The sequence below is a fragment of the Ranitomeya imitator genome, chromosome 3 (assembly GCF_032444005.1).
Source record: "Ranitomeya imitator isolate aRanImi1 chromosome 3, aRanImi1.pri, whole genome shotgun sequence".
Taxonomy (NCBI): domain Eukaryota; kingdom Metazoa; phylum Chordata; class Amphibia; order Anura; family Dendrobatidae; genus Ranitomeya; species Ranitomeya imitator.
Window position 1 is genome coordinate 415,809,531 of NC_091284.1, and position 23,045 is coordinate 415,832,575.

The 23,045-nt window shown below is 43.5% G+C and overlaps 1 protein-coding gene across 11 annotated transcripts in view; it reads right to left on the reverse strand.

Moving 5' to 3' along the window:
- Nucleotides 1–8,898: 8,898 nt before the first annotated feature.
- LOC138670121 (CYFIP-related Rac1 interactor A-like) overlaps nucleotides 8,899–23,045 on the reverse strand; it is a 132,584-nt gene continuing 118,437 nt past the window's right edge. For all 11 annotated transcript variants that reach the window (XM_069757166.1, XM_069757169.1, XM_069757161.1 and 8 more), the window contains 3 exons: nucleotides 14,026–14,152; nucleotides 10,667–10,737; nucleotides 8,899–9,958 (listed from right to left, as the gene is read on the reverse strand). In XM_069757166.1, the coding sequence (XP_069613267.1) occupies nucleotides 9,895–9,958; nucleotides 10,667–10,737; nucleotides 14,026–14,152 (262 nt within the window). In that variant the 3' untranslated portion in view covers nucleotides 8,899–9,894. The remainder of the gene's footprint in view (nucleotides 9,959–10,666; nucleotides 10,738–14,025; nucleotides 14,153–23,045) is intronic.

Below are 23,045 nucleotides of genomic sequence, written 5' to 3' on the forward strand. Positions count from 1 at the left end.
CATTAGGAAAATAAAAAAATTGTTGCTAAAAATAATTTTTGTGACTAAAAAGTTAAATGTTCATTTTTCCTTCCATGTTGCTTCTGCTGCTGTGAAGCACCTGAAAGGTTAATAACCTTGAGGGGTGCAGTTTTTAGAATGGTGTCACTTTTGGGTATTTTCAGCCATATAGACCCCTCAAACTGACTTCAAATGTGAGGTGGTCTCTAAAAAAATGGTTTTGTAAATTTCGTTGTAAAAATGAGAAATCGCTGGTCAAATTTTAACCCTTATAACTTCCTAGCAAAAAAAAAATTGTTTCCAAAATTGTGCTGATGTAAAGTATACATGTGGGAAATGTTATTTATTAACTATTTTGTGTCACATAACTCTCTGGTTTAACAGAAAAAAAAAAAAATGTGAAAATTGCAAAATTTTCAAAATTTTCGCCGAATTTCCATTTTTATCACAAATAAACGCAGAATTTATTGACCTAAATTTACCACTAACATGAAGCCCAATATGTCTCGAAAAAAAAAACTCAGAACTGCAAGGATCCGTTGAAGCGTTCCTGAGTTATTACCTCATAAAGGGACACTGGTCAGAATTGCAAAAAACGGCCAGGTCATTAAGGTCAAAATAGGCTGGGTCATGAAGGGGTTAATACCAGTAATGGGCACTATGAATGCCCTTCGGGCTCTGTAATGCCCCAGCCGTTTTCCAAGACTTTGTTAACGATTTCTTTCGGGATATGCTCTCCACCTCGGTCGTAGTCTATCTGGATGATATTCTCATCTTCTCTCCAGATATTGACTCCCACAGGAGAGATGTTTGCAGAGTTTTTGACCTCTTACGGGCAAATTCCCTCTATGCAAAGATGAAGAAGTGTATGTTTGAGCAGGAGTCTTTACCTTTCCTGGGCTATATCATCTCCACCCAGGGATTGGCTATGGATCATGCCAAACTACAGGCTGTGATGGACTGGCAAGAACCCCATTCTCTTAAAGCGGTGCAGCGCTTTATGGGGTTCATTAATTACTATCGCCAGTTCATTCCCCACTTCTCAACTTTGGTAGCTCCCTTGGTAGCCCTCACCAAGAAGGGAGCAAATCCCAAATTGTGGTCTGAAGGGGGTCTCCAAGGCTTTTACTTCTATTAAGTCTCATTTTGCTAGCGCTCCCATCTTACATCATCCCGATGTTGATAAGCTGTTTATATTGGAGGTGGATGCCTCATCCGTTGGTGCTGGAGCAGTCCCCTTCCAAAAGGATTATCAAGGTCGGAAGCATCCTTGCTTCTTCTTCTCCAAGACCTTCACACCAGCGGAGAGGAATTATTCCATCGGGGACAGGGAGTTGCTAGCAATGAAGTTGGCCTTCTCGGATTGGAGACATCTTTTGGAGGGGGCTCGCTTTCCCTTCCAAGTCTTCACTAACCACAAAAATTTGGTATACTTACAAACAGCCCAGTGGATAAATTCTCGTCAGGCCAGATGGTCCTTGTTCTTCTCCCGGTTCCTTTTCACCCTCCATTATCTCTCTGGGGAGAAGAATATTTGTGCTGACGCTCTCTCTCGCTTCGTTGTGTCTTCTGAGGAGGAGGAAGGGGAGCCTCGGCTTATAGTCCCTTCTGAGATCCTGAGAACCGTAGCTCCGGTTTTGCTAGACTCAGTGCCTCCGGGCAAGACTTTTGTACCTACTAATTTGCGACCGGAGGTTCTCTCTTGGGCTCATTCGTCCAGGGTGGGTGGACATTTTGGGACAAAGAGGACATCTGAGCTGCTGGCGAGGATATACTGGTTGCCGCATATGGTCCGTGACGTCGGAGATTATATTCGGGAGTGTGTCTCCTGCATCAAAAATAAGTCTCCTCGACAACGGCCAGCTGGGTTACTTTATCCTTTGCCGGTGGCAGACAGGCCCTGGGAGATGGTCGGGATGGACTTTGTGGTGGACTTACCCAAGTCTCGTGGCTGCACCATCATTTAGGTTATCACCGACCATTTTTCTAAAATGGTGCACTTGGTACCGCTTGGCAGCGTTGTTTATAAAACACATCTTCCGCCTACACGGTATGCCAGACAAAATTGTCAGTAACCGGGATCCCCAGTTTGGGTCTCGGTTCTGGAGAGAGCTTTGTCGTCTTCACAGCATTGAGTTGAATCTCTCTTCTGCATATCATCCCGAGACGAATGGGTTGGTAGAGAGGGCCAACCAGACCTTGGTCACATTTCTGCGACATTTTGTCTCAGCCATGCATGATGACTGGGCATCCTTGATATCATGGGCGGAGTTTGCACTGAACAACGCCGTAGCTGACTCCACTGGACAGACTCCATTTCTCCTTAACTATGGTCAGCATGCGCGGGTTCCTATGCCTATGCCCGTGTCTTCCGCCGACTCCAGGGTGGCAGACTGGGCTGTGGAGGCACGGGACATTTGGGACCGCACTCAGGATGCCATTCAGGCCTCCAAGGAGAGAATGAGGTCCTTCGCCGATGCACACTGGCGCCCCGCTCTGACCTTTGCTTCTGGCGATTTAGTGTGGCTCTCCGCTCATAACATCAGGCTGCGAGTTGAGTCCACTAAGTTTGCACCTCGCTTCTTGGGCCCTTTCAATGTCCTTGAACAGGTTAACCCTGTGGTCTACCGTCTGGCCCTTCCGCCACGCCTGGGTATCACGACACCTTTCATGTGTCCCTCTTGAAGCCCGTATACATGTCCCGGTTTTCCGAGTCATCTGCCGGGACATCGGGTTCGTCTAGGGACGATTACGAGGTGAACGCTATTTTGGGGTGCAAGGTGCTACGTGGCAAAAAAATTTATTTGGTGGACTGGAAGGATCCTGAGAGCCTACTGAGCGCATTCAGGCTCCGCAGCTCATTGTTGCCTTCGAGCGTAGCGAGGTCCAAGGGGTGGGGCCCTAGGAGGGGGCGTAATGTTAGGGATCAAGTTCCCGCCTCTGTACAGGGGGAATCTCGAGCCATCTCCGCTGCGGTTTCCCATTCTTCTCCTGCTGCAGTGGAGCCTGCTCAGCGGAGGCGTCGGTCCCAGCGTCTCGCTCAGTCTGACACTGTGCAAAGGGTTACTGTTGCCTTTCCAGCTTCTGCCATTGTAGCCAGTACTGGTCAGCGGCGAGCAGACGTCCTACTTTTCCCCTTCTGAGCATGCCCAGGGTAAGATCTCTCATTGGAGATCAAGGGTCACTGTTATGATCTGGTGGCCTAGGAGCAGCATGAGACGGACTCTGGAGAAGGTGGTCCCTTGTTGTGAATTCCGCTCTTGGGCTCCCTCCGGTGGTTGTAAGTGGCACTTTTGTGAGTTCTGCTCTTGGGCTCCCTCCGGTGGTTTTAGGTGGAATGGCTGCTCCTTGGATTTAGCAGTCTGCAGCTGCTTCCACTGATTGTCTTTCTGCTCGGCTATTTATGCCTGGCTCTTTCCTTCAGCCAGTGCCACTTGTCAATGGTTCCTGGTTGGATTTACATCTCTGCTTGGATTTCCCTGATATCCTGACCAGATCAGCAAAGATAAGTCCTTGCTTGGCTCTTTTCTGTCCACATGTTGTGGACTTAATTGTTCTGTACATTCTATGTTTTTTGTCCGGCTTGTCAGTATGGATTTATTCAGTTAAGCTGGAAGCTCTGGGAAGCAGATTTACCCTCCACAACTTTAGTCAGGTGTGGAGATTTTTGTAAACTCTGTGTCAATTTTTCTAGTTTTTTAATACTGACCGCACAGTATTCTGTCCTGTACTATCTATCTAGCTAGACTGGCCTCCTTTGCTACATCCGGTTTTCATTCTACGTATGTCATTTCCCTCTCCACTCACAGTCATTATTTGTGGGGGGCTGTCTATCCTTTGGGGATTTTCTCTGAGGCAAGATAGCTTTCCTGTTTCTATCTTTAGGGGTAGTTAGTTCTCCGGCTGTGACGAGATGTCTAGGGAGTGACAGGAACATCCCACGGCTACTGCTAGAGTTGTGTTAAGCTTAGGAACTGCGGTCAGTACAGGTACCACCTCCTTCAGAGCTTGTCCCATGTTGCTCCTAAACCACCAGTTCATAACAGTACAAGTGGCCAAACTGAGCGAACTAATCAGACCTTGGAAACCTATTTGAGATGCTTTGTGTCTGCTGATCAGGATGATTGGGTGGCTTTCTTGCCGTTGGCCGAGTTTGCCCTTAATAATAGGGCTAGTTCGGCTACTTTGGTTTCACCTTTCTTTTGTAATTTTGGTTTTCATCCTCGTTTTTCTTCGGGGCAGGTTGAGCCTTCTGATTGTCCTGGTGTGGATTCTGTGGTGGACAGGTTACAGCAGATTTGGACTCATGTGGTAGACAATTTGACGTTGTCTCAGGAAAAGGCTCAACGTTTTGCTAACCGCCGTCGGTGTGTTGGTCCCCGGCTTCGTGTGGGGGATTTGGTTTGGTTGTCTTCTCGTCATGTTCCTATGAAGGTTTCTTCCCCTAAGTTTAAGCCTCGGTTTATTGGTCCTTATAAGATTTCTGAAATTATCAATCCGGTGTCTTTTCGTTTGGTCCTTCCAGCCTCTTTTGCCATTCATAATGTTTTCCATAGATCTTTGTTACGAAGATATGTGGTGCCCGTTGTTTCCTCGGTTGATCCTCCTGCCCCGATGTTGGTTGAGGGAGAGTTGGAATATGAGGTTCAGAAAATTTTGGATTCTCATTTTTCGAGGTGGAGGCTTCAGTATCTTGTCAAGTGGAAGGGTTATGGCCAGGAGGATAATTCTTGGGTTGTTGCCTCCGATGTCCATGCCGCCGATTTGGTTCGTGCTTTTCACTTGGCTCGTCCTGATCGGCCTGGGGGCTCTGGTGAAGGTTCGGTGACCCCTCCTCAAGGGGGGGGGGGTACTGTTGTGAATTCCGCTCTTGGGCTCCCTCCGGTGGTTGTAAGTGGCACTTTTGTGAGTTCTGCTCTTGGGCTTCTCTGGTGGTTTTAAGTGGAATGGCTGCTCCTTGGATTTAGCAGTCTGCAGCTGCTTCCACTGATTGTCTTTCTGCTCGGCTATTTATGCCTGGCTCTTTCCTCCAGCCAGTGCCACTTGTCAATGGTTCCTGGTTGGATTCACATCTCTGCTTGGATTTCCCTGATATCCTGACCAGTTCAGCAAAGATAAGTCCTTGCTTTGCTCTTTTCTGTCCATATGTTGTGGACTTAATTGTTCTGTACATTCTGTTTTTTGTCCAGCTTGTCAGTATGGATTTATTCAGTTAAGCTGGAAGCTCTGGGAAGCAGATTTACCCTCCACACCTTTAGTCAGGTGTGGAGATTTTTGTAAACTCTGTGTGGATTTTTCTAGTTTTTTAATACTGACCGCACAGTATTCTGTCCTGTACTATCTATCTAGCTAGACTGGCCTCCTTTGCTACATCCTGTTTTCATTCTACGTATGTCATTTCCCTCTCCACTCACAGTCATTATTTGTGGGGGGCTGTCTATCCTTTGGGGATTTTCTCTGAGGCAAGATAGCTTTCCTGTTTCTATCTTTACGGGTAGTTAGTTCTCCGGCTGTGACGAGGTGTCTAGGGAGTGACAGGAACATCCCACGGCTACTGCTAGTGTTGTGTTAAGCTTAGGAACTGCGGTCAGTACAGGTACCACCTCCTTCAGAGCTCGTCCCATGTTGCTCCTAAACCACCAGTTCATAACAGTCCCTGTAATGACCGCAAACCCTGAACCTAGCAGCGCAACTAGAAGTAGCCGTGGGGGGTACCTAACACTCCCCAGACCCCTCGGCACAGCCTAAGATCTAACTTCCCCTAAAGACAGAAACAGGAAACCTATCTTGCCTCAGAGAAAATCCCCAAAGGATAGATAGCCCCCCACAAATATTGACTGTGAGAGGAGAGGGAAATAACATACGCAGATATAAAATCAGATTTCAGCATACGAGACCATACTAGCTAAAAAGAAAGAATAGAACAGAGTACTATGCGGTCAGTATAAAAACACTAGAAAATATCCACCACAGAAAATACGAATCACCACATCTGACTAAAGACATGGGGGGTATATCTGCATCTCCAGAGACTCAGCTTGGCTGCAAAAAATCCTTCACAGACAAAGCTGGACAAGACAAAAACATGTATATGCACAGAACTATAAGGTCCACAGCAGGTGGACAGCAAAAACAAAGCCAGGACTTATCTTTGTAGAAAAGCACAGCAAACTGGAGAGACCAGCAGGGAAGTGAATCCTCCAAAAACAATGGACAACTGGCAGGGACTAAAGAGTCCTGCAAAGCTATATACCCCAGTCAGTTTTGCAATTAGTAGATACACCTGTCCACTCCTGCAGTCCAGGCACAACTGCATTACCCTCTACAACCACCGGAGGGAGCCCAAAAGCTGAATTCACAACAGGTCACATGCTCAGGTACTGCAGCAACTCCCATTGGTCCTCTAGGAAGGTCATGAAGTTGCTCAAGTTCTGTGGCAGCCTCCCATTGGTCCTTCTGGGAAGGTCCTGTAGTTGCTGCAGCTATAAAAGGTTTGTATGACCGCACGGCAATGCGCTAGTATTAATCCTTGTTATGTGCTTTGCGCCAGTGTGGTCATGTATGCCTGTGGTCAGGGTTGGCTGTAAAAGCCATTAGAATACCGACACCTCCGGTCAGGAGTTTGGTTGCATGTATTCAGGGCCTGGCTGAAATAAGCCACTAGAATACCGGCTCCTCCGGTGAGGAATTGGTTGTGTGCTTTCCTGACTGCATGACCACTGACTGCTATCTGCTTAGCAGTTATGTGTGCTCCTGTGAGCTTAACAGGACACAGTCCTTTTCTATATCAGCGACTCTGTGAGGTAACAGACTTTGCGTATACCGCCATATAGTGCCATTTAGTAGCAGCAGGTTCCTCCTGCACGGTGGACCCCGGGCTGCAAACACACCAATAACTTCATCTATTTACTCGGTGCGTTCCGCTAGCCTTAACAGAGAATAACCTGAAACAAACCCCGGCCTGGATCATGACAATAGGTTTGGTCATTTCATTAACCCCTTTCCGACATCGGGTGTAAATGTACGTTGATGTTGGACTTCCTTGCTTTGATGTGGGTTCCGGCACTGAGCCCACATCTTTCCTGGCAGATGTCAGCTGTTTAGAACAGCTGACATGTGCCTCAACAGTTGCCGGTGGAATCATGGCAAGTCAGAAATTCTGCTATATACAGGCGATCAGATCATCGCCTGTATGTAGCAGAGCCGATCAAGTTGTGCCAGCTTCTAGTCTCCTATGGAGACTATTGAAGCATGCCAAAAGTAAAAAAAAAAAAAAAGTTTTAAAAAATATTTTTAAAAATATAAGATTTCAAATCACCCCCTTTCACCTCATTCAAAAATTAAAAAAAAAAACAATAAAAAAATCAAACATTCACATATTTGATATTGCCGGGTTCAGAATTGCCCGATCTATCAATATAAAGATAGAATTAACCCGATCGCTAAAAGGCATAACTAGAAAAAAGGTCAAAATGACAGAATGACTTCTAGGATTGTCAGCTGTTCCATGACCTCTTTTTTCTTTCTTTATTATACTTGACACTTGATTCTGAGAGCAGCTGAATTCCATAGATACCTCTTTTTGGCTTTTACCTGAGGTCACTCTCAGAATAATAAAGCTTCCTGACATCTGGTGATAAATTTGGCATTGTCTTTGCCATGTTTTAACACAAAAACAAAGAAACAAAAATTTTTTTTTGCAAAACTCGACTACCCATGACAAAATATGCAAAACATTTTGCCCAGCAAATGTTGAAAACTGACACATAAAGGAATAAAACATTGGCACAAAAACAATATTCATCCTTATAGCTGATAACCATTTGCTTCCGGTTTACTAAAATCACCAGGAAAATGGCAACACAATAACTAGACAGAAGTAATCACACTTTAAAAAAAATGCTAAACTTTTGGACGCCACTGTGTATGGAATTTCTTATGCAAATATGCAAATTATCTCTTAAGAGAGGAAGAGGACTTGCACTCTAGTGCCACCTATTGGAAGTAGCAATCCTACAAGTCATTATCAACCTAAATATGACTTAGGATAAAAGCCAAATCAGAATCTCAATTTGTAGGCACAGTGTTTTGGGGGTACTGTCCCTCGTCAGTATAAACTATGGGATCTGATTTGGCCACGTCCTCTTTCTCTCTGAAGAGACAATTTGCATATTTAATTTCCCAGAGGAGCATGCAAGGCATTTACCGTAAGTCTCCTCATACTGGTGAGCCAGACCTGACATATCACTCTTCACAAGGAGATACCTTACCCCTTATGCAAAATAGAAAAAATAATGTGACCGTGTGAACGAGCGCTGACATTTATTTGCATAACTATTGTCAATAAAATTTCAATGAAAGAACCATATCTCAATGTTAAAACCAACATCTCTATCATAGACTTTGAACAGTTTCTTTAATTTGGCTCATAGGCGACTCCCAACAATTTTTTTTCTTTTTTTTAAAACCCCTCAGAATTTCCCACATTGAATCAGATTCATCTTTGCCTTGTAGGAGGTATACTTGGGGAGCGGTTCATGGATAATTGCTAAATAATGCTATATAATGGTAGCTCTGTGTAATATTATACAGTGGAGGGTGTGGTATTGTTTTTTAGAAATAAAAAAAGTAAAATAAAACCGCTTTTTCGGATTGCTGCAGAATTTTGTACAGGGATCATTTTAATGAATGTTTAGATTGAATGACTGCTTTATTTTGTTGGAGTCCTATACATCTGCAGTTTAGTTGGTTCAGTATATTTTAGCATTGTTTATTCACAAAAGTATATTGAAATCTATATTTTCATATCTTTGGACCATGCTGCACCCTGCTGGTGTTTGGTTTAATGCACCCACTTTTAGCTGCGATAGCGAGCAGAGGATTTCATCAGACACCACCGACCAGAACAGGACATTTTATTGAATTAGATTTATAAGAGGAACCATCAGAGAGAAGCTTTAATGTCTCGCGACCCACAGAGCCCGGCAGGAGTCCTTGTAAGAGTGTCCATGTTCGTGTATTCTTTGTACTCTGACAAATGTTACATCTCGGCACGTGTAACACGAAATTACATGACTTTGATATATACAGTGTCCACACACGCACACGCACATATATATGTAGAACAGGCTGGGGGATGGCATAATCCACTATTCTACTCGATGATGGATTTTTGTGCATATTTCTGTTTTTGGTTGAAATTCTTGATCCAGGTTTAAAGACGAGGCCTTATCACCAACCAACATATTGCGAATAACATGGAAAACGCTGGACATAGTGTGCTTGTAGGTATATATACAACTCGTCATACTGCGCTGTTTATTATAGTGTGCCCAGCACTCGCAGGTCTTCCATTTGTGTCTGCTCACTGGCCATCCAACATATTGTACCTTGCTTTTAGGAAAATGATGACTCAGAGTTGTATTCATACATAGGACTATAAAGGGCTCAAAGAATAACCACAGAACTCTGTGCTGTGCGGAGGACTATGGAGGACGTAGTTGTGACATGGCTGTGGACACCAATACGAAACTTGAGATTCCTCCTTAAATTACAGTGACAGTTACTGACCCATAAATATAGATTTAGCCCTTTCGCATATGCAGCAAGGGGCAATGCATGGAGATTGTATACGTTGTAAAGCTATTGTACAGAAATAGTTGCAGATGTCTTTGCAGAACAGTAATTGACCTGTAGGGACATGGATGGCTCTGGTACTCTGTAGTAAAGTCATGAACACAGACCACAGTGAAGCACTGATAAAGGCCTTTTCAAGGATCATTGATGTTCACAACCTCACTACATTAGATGCAGGGTCAAGGCATTTGATCGATTAGGAACAGAGCCCATCTTCTCTCTTACACAGTGTTGGTGCATGGGGACACATGCAATGGCTCATTGTAGGAGAGCTCTGATCTGTTTAGATGTGGTGTCGTCATGGAGGTGACGGGTTGTATATCTAAAAAATAAACAGAAGAGTTGTCATGAAACATGGCCTTTTTATGGTCTCTAGCCAAGTTACTACTGTAAAGCCCCCATCACACTTTAGATAGCTGTTGGGTCATTTAGCTGAAAGCCCAACTCCTCATTGCATTGTCTTGCAAAGAGGACACTCCTTTGTCCTTCATGAGAGACATTTTTAGCGGCAGCTTATCTCTTAGAGAATCAAAGGATCAGCTATCTGAAATTTGGCACGCCAGATACTTGTGTCCCCCAAGATCATCTGGAAGCCTCCACCAAATCCATCAATATTGTTGGGATTGGCCGACATTAGTCTAATTGAAAAGGTCCTGTCTCCAGACCAAAAGTGGCCTTTTTTTGTTTTTATTTAATTCCCGCTGCTCCCCAGTAGATTTTTTTTCGAATCCAACATACAGTTCCATATATATGGATCTTTTCATGTAGTGATAATTTTTGTATTCTTTACAAGGGGTGTTGCTTACAAAGTAATAATGCAGAGCATCCTAAATACACGTCCCCAAGGAATACTGTGACCAACACCCTCTCGTAAAGACCGTAAAAATTTGCACTAAATAAAAATTCTTATATCTCTGGAACCATATGGCGGATTTAAAAAAAAAAAAAATGGATTACTCAGGGTAGCAGAGGGAATAAAATTAGGCAAAAACTAGACAATATTGATCTGGTGCCGAGACACTGTGCATACCTGAGAGCATTGAGTAGACCTTCTGTGCTTGTTGATGGCTGGTCTTTTAGCACCTTGATACAGCCTTTCATCTATAAACAAGATAAATGGATACGTAGATATGAGATTTATATTACCAGCCTAAATAAATTGTATGAGAATATTCACATAGTTGCATCTGAGCTTCCTATTCCATAGCTTTTTTTTTCTTGTTTTTACAACAATGTTGGACACCAATAGAGTGAAGAAAGCTAAACTTTGGCAAAAGAAACTCAAAATGGACCCAAGATATGATTTTGACAACGAACCATAAAAACTATTTATTTTCTATAGTATGTTAAAACACATAGACAGTCAATGAGCTTTACTTTACCAAAAAAATACAAAAAAAGAAAACTTTTACTTCAATTGACTCGTGTCTTTAGCAGTGAAGATCATTTTTGCATTTACGCTTTTTTTTTCTAGTTTCTGGAACTTTTCGCCTGTTTTAGTTATCTAAAGTCTATTTTCTATGTATTCACCTATTTTTTTTTTATTATGTTTGCCACTGAGAGTGAGTTTTGGGGTTTCCTGATGTTTTTAGATGATTCATCACTTGCGACTTCTCAAAAAGTCTCAAAAAAGGGACACGAATGTACTCCTGTTACCCACTGGAGTGATATTAGGTATGCCAGATATTTTTTTTTAACAAAACGTGCAATTTTTGCTCTAAAATGTAATAAAACAGTTGAAAGCCAAAAATAAAGAACATTTCTTTTTTATTTTGAGTAAAAATTCATGAACTAGGAATAAGTTAGTGTAAAAAATGTCAATGACACAAGACGAAGGACAAAAAAAGGAAAATGGACTTAAAATAACGCACAAATAATGAATCATGCCCCATGAGTTCAGCTGCAGTAAAGCGTAAAATTGAACAACGCTTAAAGTGTTAAAATAGCCTTATGTTGATAAGATCTGATCTTGAAACCCATGACTGACAGAACAGAAACCAGCGGGAGGCGACTCCTTTCCGGTCATGTGAGGACAGTCAGTAGGCACTACATGCAGCATCCTCAGATGGTGCTCATGTAGCGGGTTAGTTATTTCCATAGTGCCACTGCTGGAATGATGAATTAGTGGTAAGATGTACCAGCATCAATCACACATCTGACATCACTCACATGCTCCAGTAATTCCATTTATTAGATCCCTCACCCATATTTACTTTAGCACTGATTTCTGTGACGCCTGGTATAATAAGAAATAGTGTTTTATAATGTAAGTAATAAATATATCATTTAATTATTATTCTAGAGCTGTCAGCATCTCAGTCACATACATATTTATAATTAGTAGAGACACCTAGAGATTGATACAAATTCTTTTTACATATGTTTATCGTCATATGCACCATTTATGAAATATTAATAACATTTATATGCTTTTTGATTATTTGAGCTGGAAATACTTATATCAATTTGTGACCAGCCTTCTAATATGTTCCCTGTATAAATATCTTTCTAATTTCTTCATAGCATTAGAGCATGGGCGGACATGTAGCCTGTGCAACCTGTGGAGAAGAAGGGGGAACCTTTCCAACAATATTTTTAAAAATAAAAGATTTTTGCACTTGGGCTCCACCAGTGCATTAGGTAACTTATGACCCCAGGAAGTTAAAGTGTTTGTACCAGAGGAATAACACCCACAAGGACTCACAGCGATTTTGAGAAGGGGCTCTGAAGAATCCCCATATGGTATGAAGCAGAGGTCGAGCATGTGCACCTCTGATCTATTCATTCTCAATGAGACTGCTGGATATCATTGAGCTGTCTCCGTTAGGCCTCCTTCACTCGTCCGTGTAAAACCGGTAAAGAAAAAACAGTATTGGTGTCACCTGTATGTCATTCGTGTGTCATCAGTGTGTCATCAGTATGTCGTCTGTGTGTTGTCAATGTGTCATCAGTGTGTCGCTAGTTTGTCATCAGCGTGTCGTTAGCTTGTCATCAGTGTGATATCAGTTTGTCATCATTGTGATATCAGTTTGTCATCAGCGTGTCGTCAGTTTGTCATCAGTGTGTCATCAGTGTGACGTCAGTTTGTCGCTAGTTTGTCATCAGTGTGTCGTCAATGTGTCATCAGTGTGACGTCAGTTTGTCATCAGTGTGACATCAGTTTGTCGCCAAGTTTGTCATCGGTGTGTCACCAGTTTGTCATCAGTGTGTCGTCAATGTGTCATCAGTGTGACGTCAGTTTGTCGTCAGTGTGTCATCAGTGTGACATCAGTTTGTCGCCAAGCTTGTCATCGGTGTGTCACCAGTTTGTCATCAGTGTGTCGTCAATGTGTCATCAGTGTGACGTCAGTTTGTCGTCAGTTTGTCATCAGTGTGATATCAGTGTGTCGCTAGTTTGTCATCAGTGTGCTGTCTGTATGTCATCAGTATTTTTCTGGTATAACATGAGAAAAAGAAATTACAAAGTTTCTCCTACACTTTGCAATGTTAAACAGGTACAGCACATGGATGGCGCACGGATCCCATCCGTATGCTGTACTTGGTTTACATGGACCCAAAGACTTGTATTAGCACTTATCATCCGTGTTGCCAGTAGAAAATTGACATAACTCCGTGTAGTTTATAGAGACACATGGTCCGTGTAAAAACACGGTTATGTGCCCCACAGTAGCATTACTTACAATGGGTCCGAGAAAAAAACGGAGATACCTCATGTACTGGAAACACGGACATATGAAGGGGGCCTTAGGGTGGGGTCCTGCACACAATTCTTACACAGGGGCCCTTTTTCTCCCAATCTCCACCCCTGCAATATTATTTATAAGCATGGCCGCCCATGTGCTTTTATCTAAGATGATTAATTTAATTAGTAATGCCCAAGGAAAATGTAAAAGAAGCCTCAATTCAGTAACGAAGGTGCGAACAAATTCCCATCATTGGAAACATATGCATAGAGCTAACTTTAATTGTCGTGTCACAGCTTATACAGTGGTAAACTCATACTCAAACGATGGTTCGGGCAATTGGCAGCAGCTATAACGGCCGTCCCTCCCATACATAGAAGCACTCCCGTTTTCTCTCTCAGATATCCTATGCTAGACATCTATGGAGGCAAAAAACAAAAGAATCGGCTGTCCAAAATCCTACATGCCAGATCCTTAACTCTCCTGACATAATCTGCCTGGGACCCCATTACACTGCCTCTATCGGCATGTTCGGTTGACTGTAAGAGGGTTTACATCAGGGTTGCTGACCATCCAGAACTTTATGATTATGGTTTTACAATGAGTCTGTATATTGGCTGTCTGTCATTTTTGTATTAGTTGTCAAGAAAAAAAAATACAATAAATTTAGTAATCCTGAGTGAACTGCAAAATGTCATATACTTACATCAATTTTGGAGGTTTTTGCAAATGCTCCAACAGGATGCACATGATCATACAGAATGATAACGCCGACCATCACTCTCATACAGAACAGAAGTGTCTCAGTGCTGGTAAATCTGCTGCGGTACCCTCTGCGGTGAAGGAAAAAAATAAAATGAATAGCATCTTACACAATAATCCCATTGTGTGGTCTGGCAGCTGAAACCATGATGAAGAAAAAAAGTTTATTTCTGGGGGGTCCCTAGCTTTTAAAGGGACGTACCTAAAAGGGGGACTCTGCTTTGTGATTTTCATAGGGAATGTGAAAGCTGTTTTCTTAATAGGACAGGCCTTCTAATGTCAATTCACATCTGCTTTATATTGCCTAATAAATTATATGCACACAAGGAGGGGAGAAGCTTCCTATAAAAAAAATATTAATTTCACAATTTTTAAGATTTTTGCTTGCTGTCAGTGGATGAAAAATTTGTTCTTTTCATGGAAAGGCTGTAAACCTTTTCAGAGCTAGAATTATATGTGAGCTGCAGTAAGTCCATCAGTTCTATTTTTTATAATATGTCATTATAGACTGTACAAGTCTAGGTTGTTTTGCTGACAACAGATTGCTTTGATTGGATAAAATTGGAACAAACGCACAGTATTAGGGCTCACTCACACGATTGTATAACTTGGATGAGTGCTATCTGATGTTTTATCGGATAGCACTCAGACCGGTTATCCTATGGGGCAGTGCAGATCTACATTTTTTGTCTTATGCCAATTAGATAACAGTCGCTGCATGTTGCGAGTGGCTCTGCAAATCTGATTTTTTTTCACCCATTCAAGTCTATGGGTGCGTGTAAAACATCAGACTACACTCGGATGTCATCTGAGAGAATTGGATCACAGTAAACTGCCACTTGGCTCAAACTCTGATCATAGTTTGAGCCGAGTGTCTTTACCGTAATTGATCAGATTCTCTCGGGAGAGAGAATCATCAGTTGTTTCAGCGAGCTCAGATGTGTACTGACAATGGTGCACTTGCCAGCCTCAAAGGCATACAGTGTGGGAAATAAGTATTTGATCCCTTGCTGATTTTATAAGTTTGCCCACTGACAAAGACATGAACAGTCTATGATTTTAAGGGTAGGTTAATTTTAACATTAAGAGACAGAATTTCAAAAATAAAATCCAGAAAATCCCATTGTATAAATTATATAAATGTATTTGCATTTTTTCAGTGAGAAATAAGTATTTGATCCCTCTGGCAAACAAGACTTAATACTTGGTGGCAAAACCCTTGTTGGCAAGCACAGCAGTCAGACGTTTTTTGTATTTGATGATGAGGTTTGCGCACATGTCAGGAGGAATTTCGGTCCACTCCCCTTTGCAGATCATCTCTAAATCATTAAGATTTTGAGGCTGTCGCTTGGCAACTCGGAGCTTCAACTTCCTTCATAAGTTTTCTATGGAATTAAGGTCTGGAGACTGGCTAGGCCACGCCATGACCTTAATGTGCTTCTTTTTGAGCTACTCCTTTGTTGCCTTGAGTGTATGCTTTGGGTTATTGTCTTGCTGAAAGACCCAACCACGACCCATTTTTAATGTCCTGGCGGAGGGAAGGAAGTTGTCATTCAGGATTTTACGGTACATGGCTCCATCCATTCTCCCATTGATGCGGTAAAGTAGTCATGTGCCCTTAGCAGAGAAACATCCCCAAAACATAATGTTTCCACCTTCATGCTTGATAGTGGGGTTGATGTTCTTTGGGTCATAGACAGCATTTCTCTTCCTCCAAAGACGGTGAGTTGAGTTAATGCCATAAACCTCGATTTTTGCCTCATCTGACCACAGCACCTTCTCCCAATCACACACAGAGCCATCCAGGTGTTCAAGCTCAAACTGGCCCATAGGGTAACAGGGGAATCCCCCGGTGGGCCCCTGCACAGACCTGGGCTTCCAACCCCACTGTATGAGCAGTACTTGGCATAATTCACTTGATTCACTCTATACAGAAAAAAGCAGTATTATTATTATTATACATTTTTATAGCGCCATTTATTCCATGACGCTTTACATGTGAAAAGTATGGTATATCATCATTCCTTAAGCAAACTACCCAGTTTATTATTATATAGAGATATAGGTCAATTTGTGAATGAGAGTAGCGTAATATTTGTGTGCAGGTGAAAAGAGAGCCCCCTCAAAGTCAATGTCGCTGATCGGCTGTTGGCATCCCAGTATAATATGAAATCCACCGCACTCCCTATGTGGAATATCTTAAAGCAGAAATGTAACTTTTGAAATTTGCTAATTTATTCAAATAAAGAAATAACATTGAATCAAAACACAAGGCAATTGTCACAAATTGTGTATGCGACTCAGAATGGTGACGTTTCGACCCTCCCGGGTCTTACTCTAGGGTCGCACTAAATCCAGGTTTAAGTAGAAAATAAATAGAAAAGACGTTGTCCCTGTGATGTCCAGGGGCAGGTATTGCTTTCTAATGAGAGTAGCCTAATGAATGATACGTCTTTAGGTGCAACCTTAAAGAAAAAAGACAACGGTACAACAGCGTCTTGCTGATAGATTGATGGTGAATACGGTCCACGAGATAAACTGTATATGGATACTGCCTTAATAAGAAATAATGAAGGTGCATCTACATCTCATTGGTGGTGGGGACCATAAATATAGCCTAAAGGGGGGTCCGTATATAGGTATAGCCTTGAAAAACGGCGACGCGTCTACGTCTTGTAAACGTTTTTCAAGGCTATACCTATATACGGACCCCCCTTTAGGCTATATTTATGGTCCCACCACCAACGAGATGTAGATGCACCTTCATTATTTCTTATTAAGGCAGTATCCATATACAGTTTATCTCGTGGACCGTATTCACCATCAATCTATCAGCAAGACGCTGTTGTACCGTTGTCTTTTTTCTTTAAGGTTGCACCTAAAGACGTATCATTCATTAGGCTACTCTCATTAGAAAGCAATACCTGCCCCTGGACATCACAGGGACAACGTCTTTTCTATTTATTTTCTACTTAAACCTGGACTTAGTGCGACCCTAGAGTAAGACCCGGGAGGGTCGAAACGTCACCATTCTGAGTCGCATACACAATTTGTGACAATTGCCTTGTGTTTTGATTCAATGTTATTTCTTTATTTGAATAAATTAGCAAATTTCAAAAGTTACATTTCTGCTTTAAGATATTCCACATAGGGAGTGCGGTGGATTTCACATTATACTGATATTAGACCCGATGGTCTGTCGCACCAGCACCCCGACTCAATACAGAGTGCAGGCCAATACCTATATTTAGGCATCCCAGTATGACACTGCAGGTGTTCATTGGCAAACTTCAGACAGGCCTGCACATGTGCCTTCTTGAGCAAGAGGACCTTGCGGGCACTGCAGGATTTTAAACCTTCACGGCGTAATGTGTTACCAATGGTTTTCTTGGTGACTGTGGTCCTAACTGCCTTGAGATCATTAACAAGTTCCCCCCTGTAGTTTTAGGCTGATCTCTCACCTTCCTCATGATCAAGCATACCCCACGAGGTAAGATTTTGCATGGATACCCCAGATCGATGTCGATTGACATTTTGTCATTTTGAGGATACACTAGGAGAGAGTAGAGCTGGTTGTGTGGTGATTCAGTAGGTTGAGGAACACTGCAGGCTGCGGCTTGTCGGAAGAGGTGAGTCTTCAGGTTCTTTTTGAAGGTTTCCGTGGTAGGCGAGAGTCTGATGTGTTGGGGTAGAGAGTTCCAGAGTATAAGGGAAGCACGAGAGAAGTCTTGGATGCGGTTGTGGGAAAAAGAGATAAGAGGGCAGTAGAGAAGGAAATCTTGTGAGGATCGAAGGTTGTGTGAAGGTAAGTACCGAGAGACCATGTCATAGATGTATGGAGGAGACAGGTTGTGGATGGCTTTGTATGTAATAATAAGGGTTTTAAACTGGAGTCTCTGGACGATAGGAATCCAGTGAAGGGCTTGGCATAGGGGAGAGGCTGGGCAATAGCGGGGAGACAGGTAGATTAGTCTGGCAGCAGAATGAAGGATGGATTGGAGTGGTGCCAGAGTGCTAGAGGATAGGCCATAGAGTAGGAGGTTGCAGCAGTCAAGGTGGGTGATGATAAGGGCGTGCACTAGTGTTTTTGTGGTTTCGTGTCAAGGAATACGCGGATCTGGGAAATATGTTTCAGTTTGAGACGGCAGGAGGAAGCAAGTGCTTGGATGTGTGGCTTGAAAGAGAGGGCAGAGTCGAGGATCACCCCGAGGCACCGAGCATGTGGGACTGGGGAAAGTGAGCAGCCATTGACATTGATGGATAGGACTGGTGGAGGGGTAGAGTGAGATGGGGAAAGATGATGAATTCTGTTTTGTCCATGTTTAGTTTTAGGAAGTGAGCAGATAAGAAGGCTGAGATAGCAGACAGACAGTGTAGGATTTTGGTGAGTAAGGAGTTGAGGTCAGGTCCAAATAGGTAGATCTGCGTGTCATCGGCGTAGAGATGATACTGCAAACCGTGGGAATCTATGAGCTGTCTGAGGCCGAAGGTGTAGATGGAGAAGAGTAGGGGTATTAGAACTGAGCCTTGAGGAACACCGACAGACAAGGGGCAAGTTGAGGAGGTGGTGTGGAAGAGGGACACACTGAATGTTCAGTCTGTTAGATATGACAAGATCCAGGATAGGGCTAAGTCTGTGATGCCAAGAGATGCTAGAATCTATAGCAGGATGGAATGGTCCACAGTGTCAAAGGCAGAAGACAGGTCCAAGAGAAAGAGGGCAGAGTAGTGTCGCTTGCTCTTGGTGGTTAGTAGGTCATTGGTGACTTTAGTTAGGGCAGTTTCAGTTGAGTGAAGGGGTCGGAAGCCAGATTGTAACCGGTCAAAGAGGGAGCAGGAGGAGAGGTGGGAGGACAGTTCAAGACGGATATGCTGTTCCAGTAGTTTTGAGGCATAAGGGAGAAGAGATATCGGGTGACAGCTAGACACAGAGGATGGGTCGAGGGAGGGCTTTTTGAGAATGGGAATGATCAAGGCATGCTTGACGGATGAGGGGAGGACACCAGTTGTGAGTAGGAGGTTGAAGAGGTGTGTTTGGGTTGGGATGAAGACTGTGGCGAGGTTTGGGATAAGGTGGGACGGGAGCGGGTCGAGTGTGCAAGTGGTGAGATGTGATCTTGACAGGAGGGTGGAGAGCTGATCTTCTGTTATGGTGGAGAAGCTGGTTTTGGAGGAACAGGGTTGAGCAGCTAAGAGTGGCATTGGGTGCTGCGGGCCAAAGCTTTCTCTGATCATATCAACCTTCTGTTTAAAGAAAGAGGCAAAGTCTTCAGCAGAAATCAGAGGAGAGGGAGGAGGTGTTTGCAGACAGAGTAGAGAATTGAAAGTGTTGAAAAGCTGTTTAGGATTGTGAGACAGGGAGGATATGAGAGATGAGAAGTAAGTTTGTTTTGTGGCAGTGAGCATGGACTTGAAGCTGGCGAGGGACTGCTTGTATGCAATAAAGTGGTCGGCAGAGTGGGATCGCTTCCAACTCCGCTCAGCAACCCTGGAAGCCCGTCTCAGTTCTTTGGTCAGGCTGGTCAGCCAGGGCTGCCTGTTGATTGTACAAGTTTGGGTATGCATGAGGGGGGCAGCCGAATTGAGTGTTGCTGTTATTGTGGTGTTATAAAAGTGGCAGCAGCATCTGTGTCATGAAGGGAAGCTATGTCTGTAAGAGGGAGAAGGGACTCAGAGAGTGATTGTAAATTGAGGTGTTTGAGATTTCTTTGAGAGTGATTGAGTTTATGGAGTGGGGGTTGTGCACTAGGAGAGGAGAGGGAAGAGAATGTCAGTAGGTTGGGGTCAGATAGGGGGAGGGGTGAGTTAGTGAGATTAGTAAGGAAACTGAAGCAGGTAAAGATAAGGTCCAGTGTGTGACCATCTTTGTGAGTGGCCGCAGAGGACCATTGAGTGAGGCTGAAGGAGGCATTGAGTGATAAAAGTTTAGAGGCAGATGAGGTGGAAGTGTCAATGGGGATATTGAAGTCACCCATGATGATAGTGGGGATGTCAGCAGAGAGGAAGTGAAGTAGCCAGTTGGTGAAGTGGTCAAGAAACGTGGAGATGGCTAGTTCTGGGGGGTAGTAGATGATAGCCAGCTGGAGGTTGGAGGGGGAATAGATGCGGACGGAATGCACCTCAAACGAGGAAAGAGTAGCAGAGGGTGGTAGCGCTGCGGGATTGGGGTAAAGGAGCAGGTATCTGATAGGAGCAAGCCAACTCCTCCACCGCATTTATTGCTGGGGCGAGGGGTGTGAGAGAGGTGGAATCCGCCATAGGAAAGTGCAGCTGGAGAGGCTGAGTCAGAGGGGATGAGTCAGGTTTCAGTGATGCCAAGGAAGGAGAATTTGTTGGTGATGAAGAGGTCATGGAAAATGGACAGTTTGTTGCAGAAGGAGCGTGTGTTCTATAGTGCTCCAGGTAGAGGGACCGGGGGAAGTGGGCGCTGGATGAATGGGTATGAGGATATAATGATTGGGAAAACGTGTAGAGGATCATGGCAGGGGTATTTCTTTCATCTTCTTACTATTGCACCAACAGTTGTCTCCTTCTCACCCAGCGTCTTATGTATGGTTTTGTAGCCCATTCTAGCTCTGTGCAGGTCTATGATCTTGTCACTGACATCCTTATAAAGCTCTTTGGTCTTGCCTATGTTGTAGAGGTTAGAGTCTGACTGATTAATTGAGTCTGTGGACAGGAGTCTTTTATAAAGGTGACTATGTAAGATAGCTGTCTTTAATGCAGGTAATGAGTTGATTAGAAGCGTCTAAATGGTTTGTAGGAGCCAGAACGCTTAATGGTTGGTAGGGGATCAAATACTTATTTCTCACTGCAAAATGCAAATAAATTTATATAATTTATACAATGTGATTTTCTGACTTTTATTTTTCATATTCTACCTCTCAATATTAAAATTAACCTACCCTTAAAATTATAGACTGTTCATGTCTTTGTCAGTGGGTAAACTTACAAAATCAGCAAGGGATCAAATACATATTTCCCCCACTGTATGTGAGATAGTTGAGTTCAGAGTGGGAGACCTGTGTCAAATCAGTACATCATTGTCCATACACATGAACAGAAATGTCTTTAACCCCTCTGTGACCTTAGACGTACTATCCCGTCGAGGTGCCCTGGGCTTATCTGACCCTGGATAGTACGTCATAGCCGATCGGCCGCGCTCACGGGGGGAGCGCGGCCGATCGCGGCCGGGTGTCAGCTGCTTATCGCAGCTGACATCCGGCACTATGTGCCAGGAGTGGTCACGGACCGCCCCCGGCACATTAACCCCTGGCACACCGCGATCAAAGATGATCGCGATGTGCCGGCGGTGCAGGGAAGCACCGCGCAGGGAGGGGGCTCCCTGCGGGCTTCCCTGAGCCCCCCGCAGCAACGCGATGTGATCGCGTTGCTGCGAGGGTCTCCTCACCTCCCTCCCTGCTCGAGCCCCGGATCCAAGATGGCCGCGGATCCAGGTCCTGCAGGGAGGGAGGTGGCTTCACAGAGCCTGCTTAGAGCAGGCACTGTGAAGGCTGCAGCGCTGCATGTCAGATCAGTGATCTGACAGAGTGCTGTGCAAACTGTCAGATCACTGATCTGTGATGTCCCCCCCTGGGACAAAGTAAAAAAGTAAAAAAAAATTTTTCCAAATGTGTAAAAAAAATAAAAAAAAATATTCCAAAATAATGAAAAAAAAAAAAAATATTATTCCCATAAATACATTTCTTCATCTAAATAAAAAAAAAAAACCAATAAAAGTACACATATTTAGTATCGCCGCGTCCGTAACGACCCGACCTATAAAACTGTCCCACTAGTTAACCCCTTCAGTAAACACCGTAAGAAAAAAAAAAACGAGGCAAAAAACAACGCTTTATTATCATACCGCCGAACAAAAAGTGGAATAACACGCGATCAAAAAAACAGATATAAATAACCATGGTACCGCTGAAAGCGTCATATTGTCCCGCAAAAAAAGAGCTGCCATACAGCATCATCAGCAAAAAAATAAAAAAGTTATAGTCCTGAGAATAAAGCGATGCAAAAATAATTATTTTTTCTGTAAAATAGTTTTTATCGTATAAAAGCACCAAACCATAAAAAAATGATATAAATGAGGTATCGCTGTAATCGTACTGACCCGAAGAATAAAACTGATTTATCAATTTTAGCAAACGCGGAACGGTATAAACGCCTCCCCCAATAGAAATTCATGAATAGCTGGCTTTTGGTCATTCTTCCTCACAAAAATCGGAATAAAAAGCGATAAAAAAATGTCACGTGCCCAAAAATGTTTTCAATAAAAACGTCAACTCGTCCCGCAAAAAACAAGACCTCACATGACTCTGTGGACCAAAATATGGAAAAATTATAGCTCTCAAAATGTGGTATTGCAAAAAATATTTTTTGCAATAAAAAGGGTCTTTCAGTGTGTGATGGCTGCCAATCATAAAAATCCGCTAAAAAAACTCGCTATAAAAGTAAATCAAACCCCCCTTCATCACCCCCTTAGTTAGGGAAAAATAAAAAAAATGTATTTATTTCCATTTTCCCATTAGGGCTAGGGTTAGGGCTAGGGTTAGGGCTAGGGCTAGGGTTAGGGCTAGGGTTAGGGCTAGGGTTAGGGCTAGGGCTAGGGTTAGGGCTAGGGTTAGGGCTAGGGCTAGGGTTAGGGTTAGGGCTAGGGTTAGGGCTAGGGTTAGGGCTAGGGTTAGGGTTAGGGTTAGGGCTAGGGTTAGGGCTAGGGTTAGGGCTAGGGTTAGGGCTAGGGTTAGGGTTAGGGCTAGGGTTAGGGCTAGGGTTAGGGCTAGGGTTAGGGTTAGGGTTGGGGCTACAGTTAGGGTTGGGGCTAAAGTTAGGGTTAGGGTTTAGATTACATTTACAGTTGGGAATAGGGTTGGGATTAGGGTTAGGGGTGTGTCAGGGTTAGAGGTGTGGTTAGGGTTACCGTTGGAATTAGGGTTAGGGGTGTGTTTAGATTAG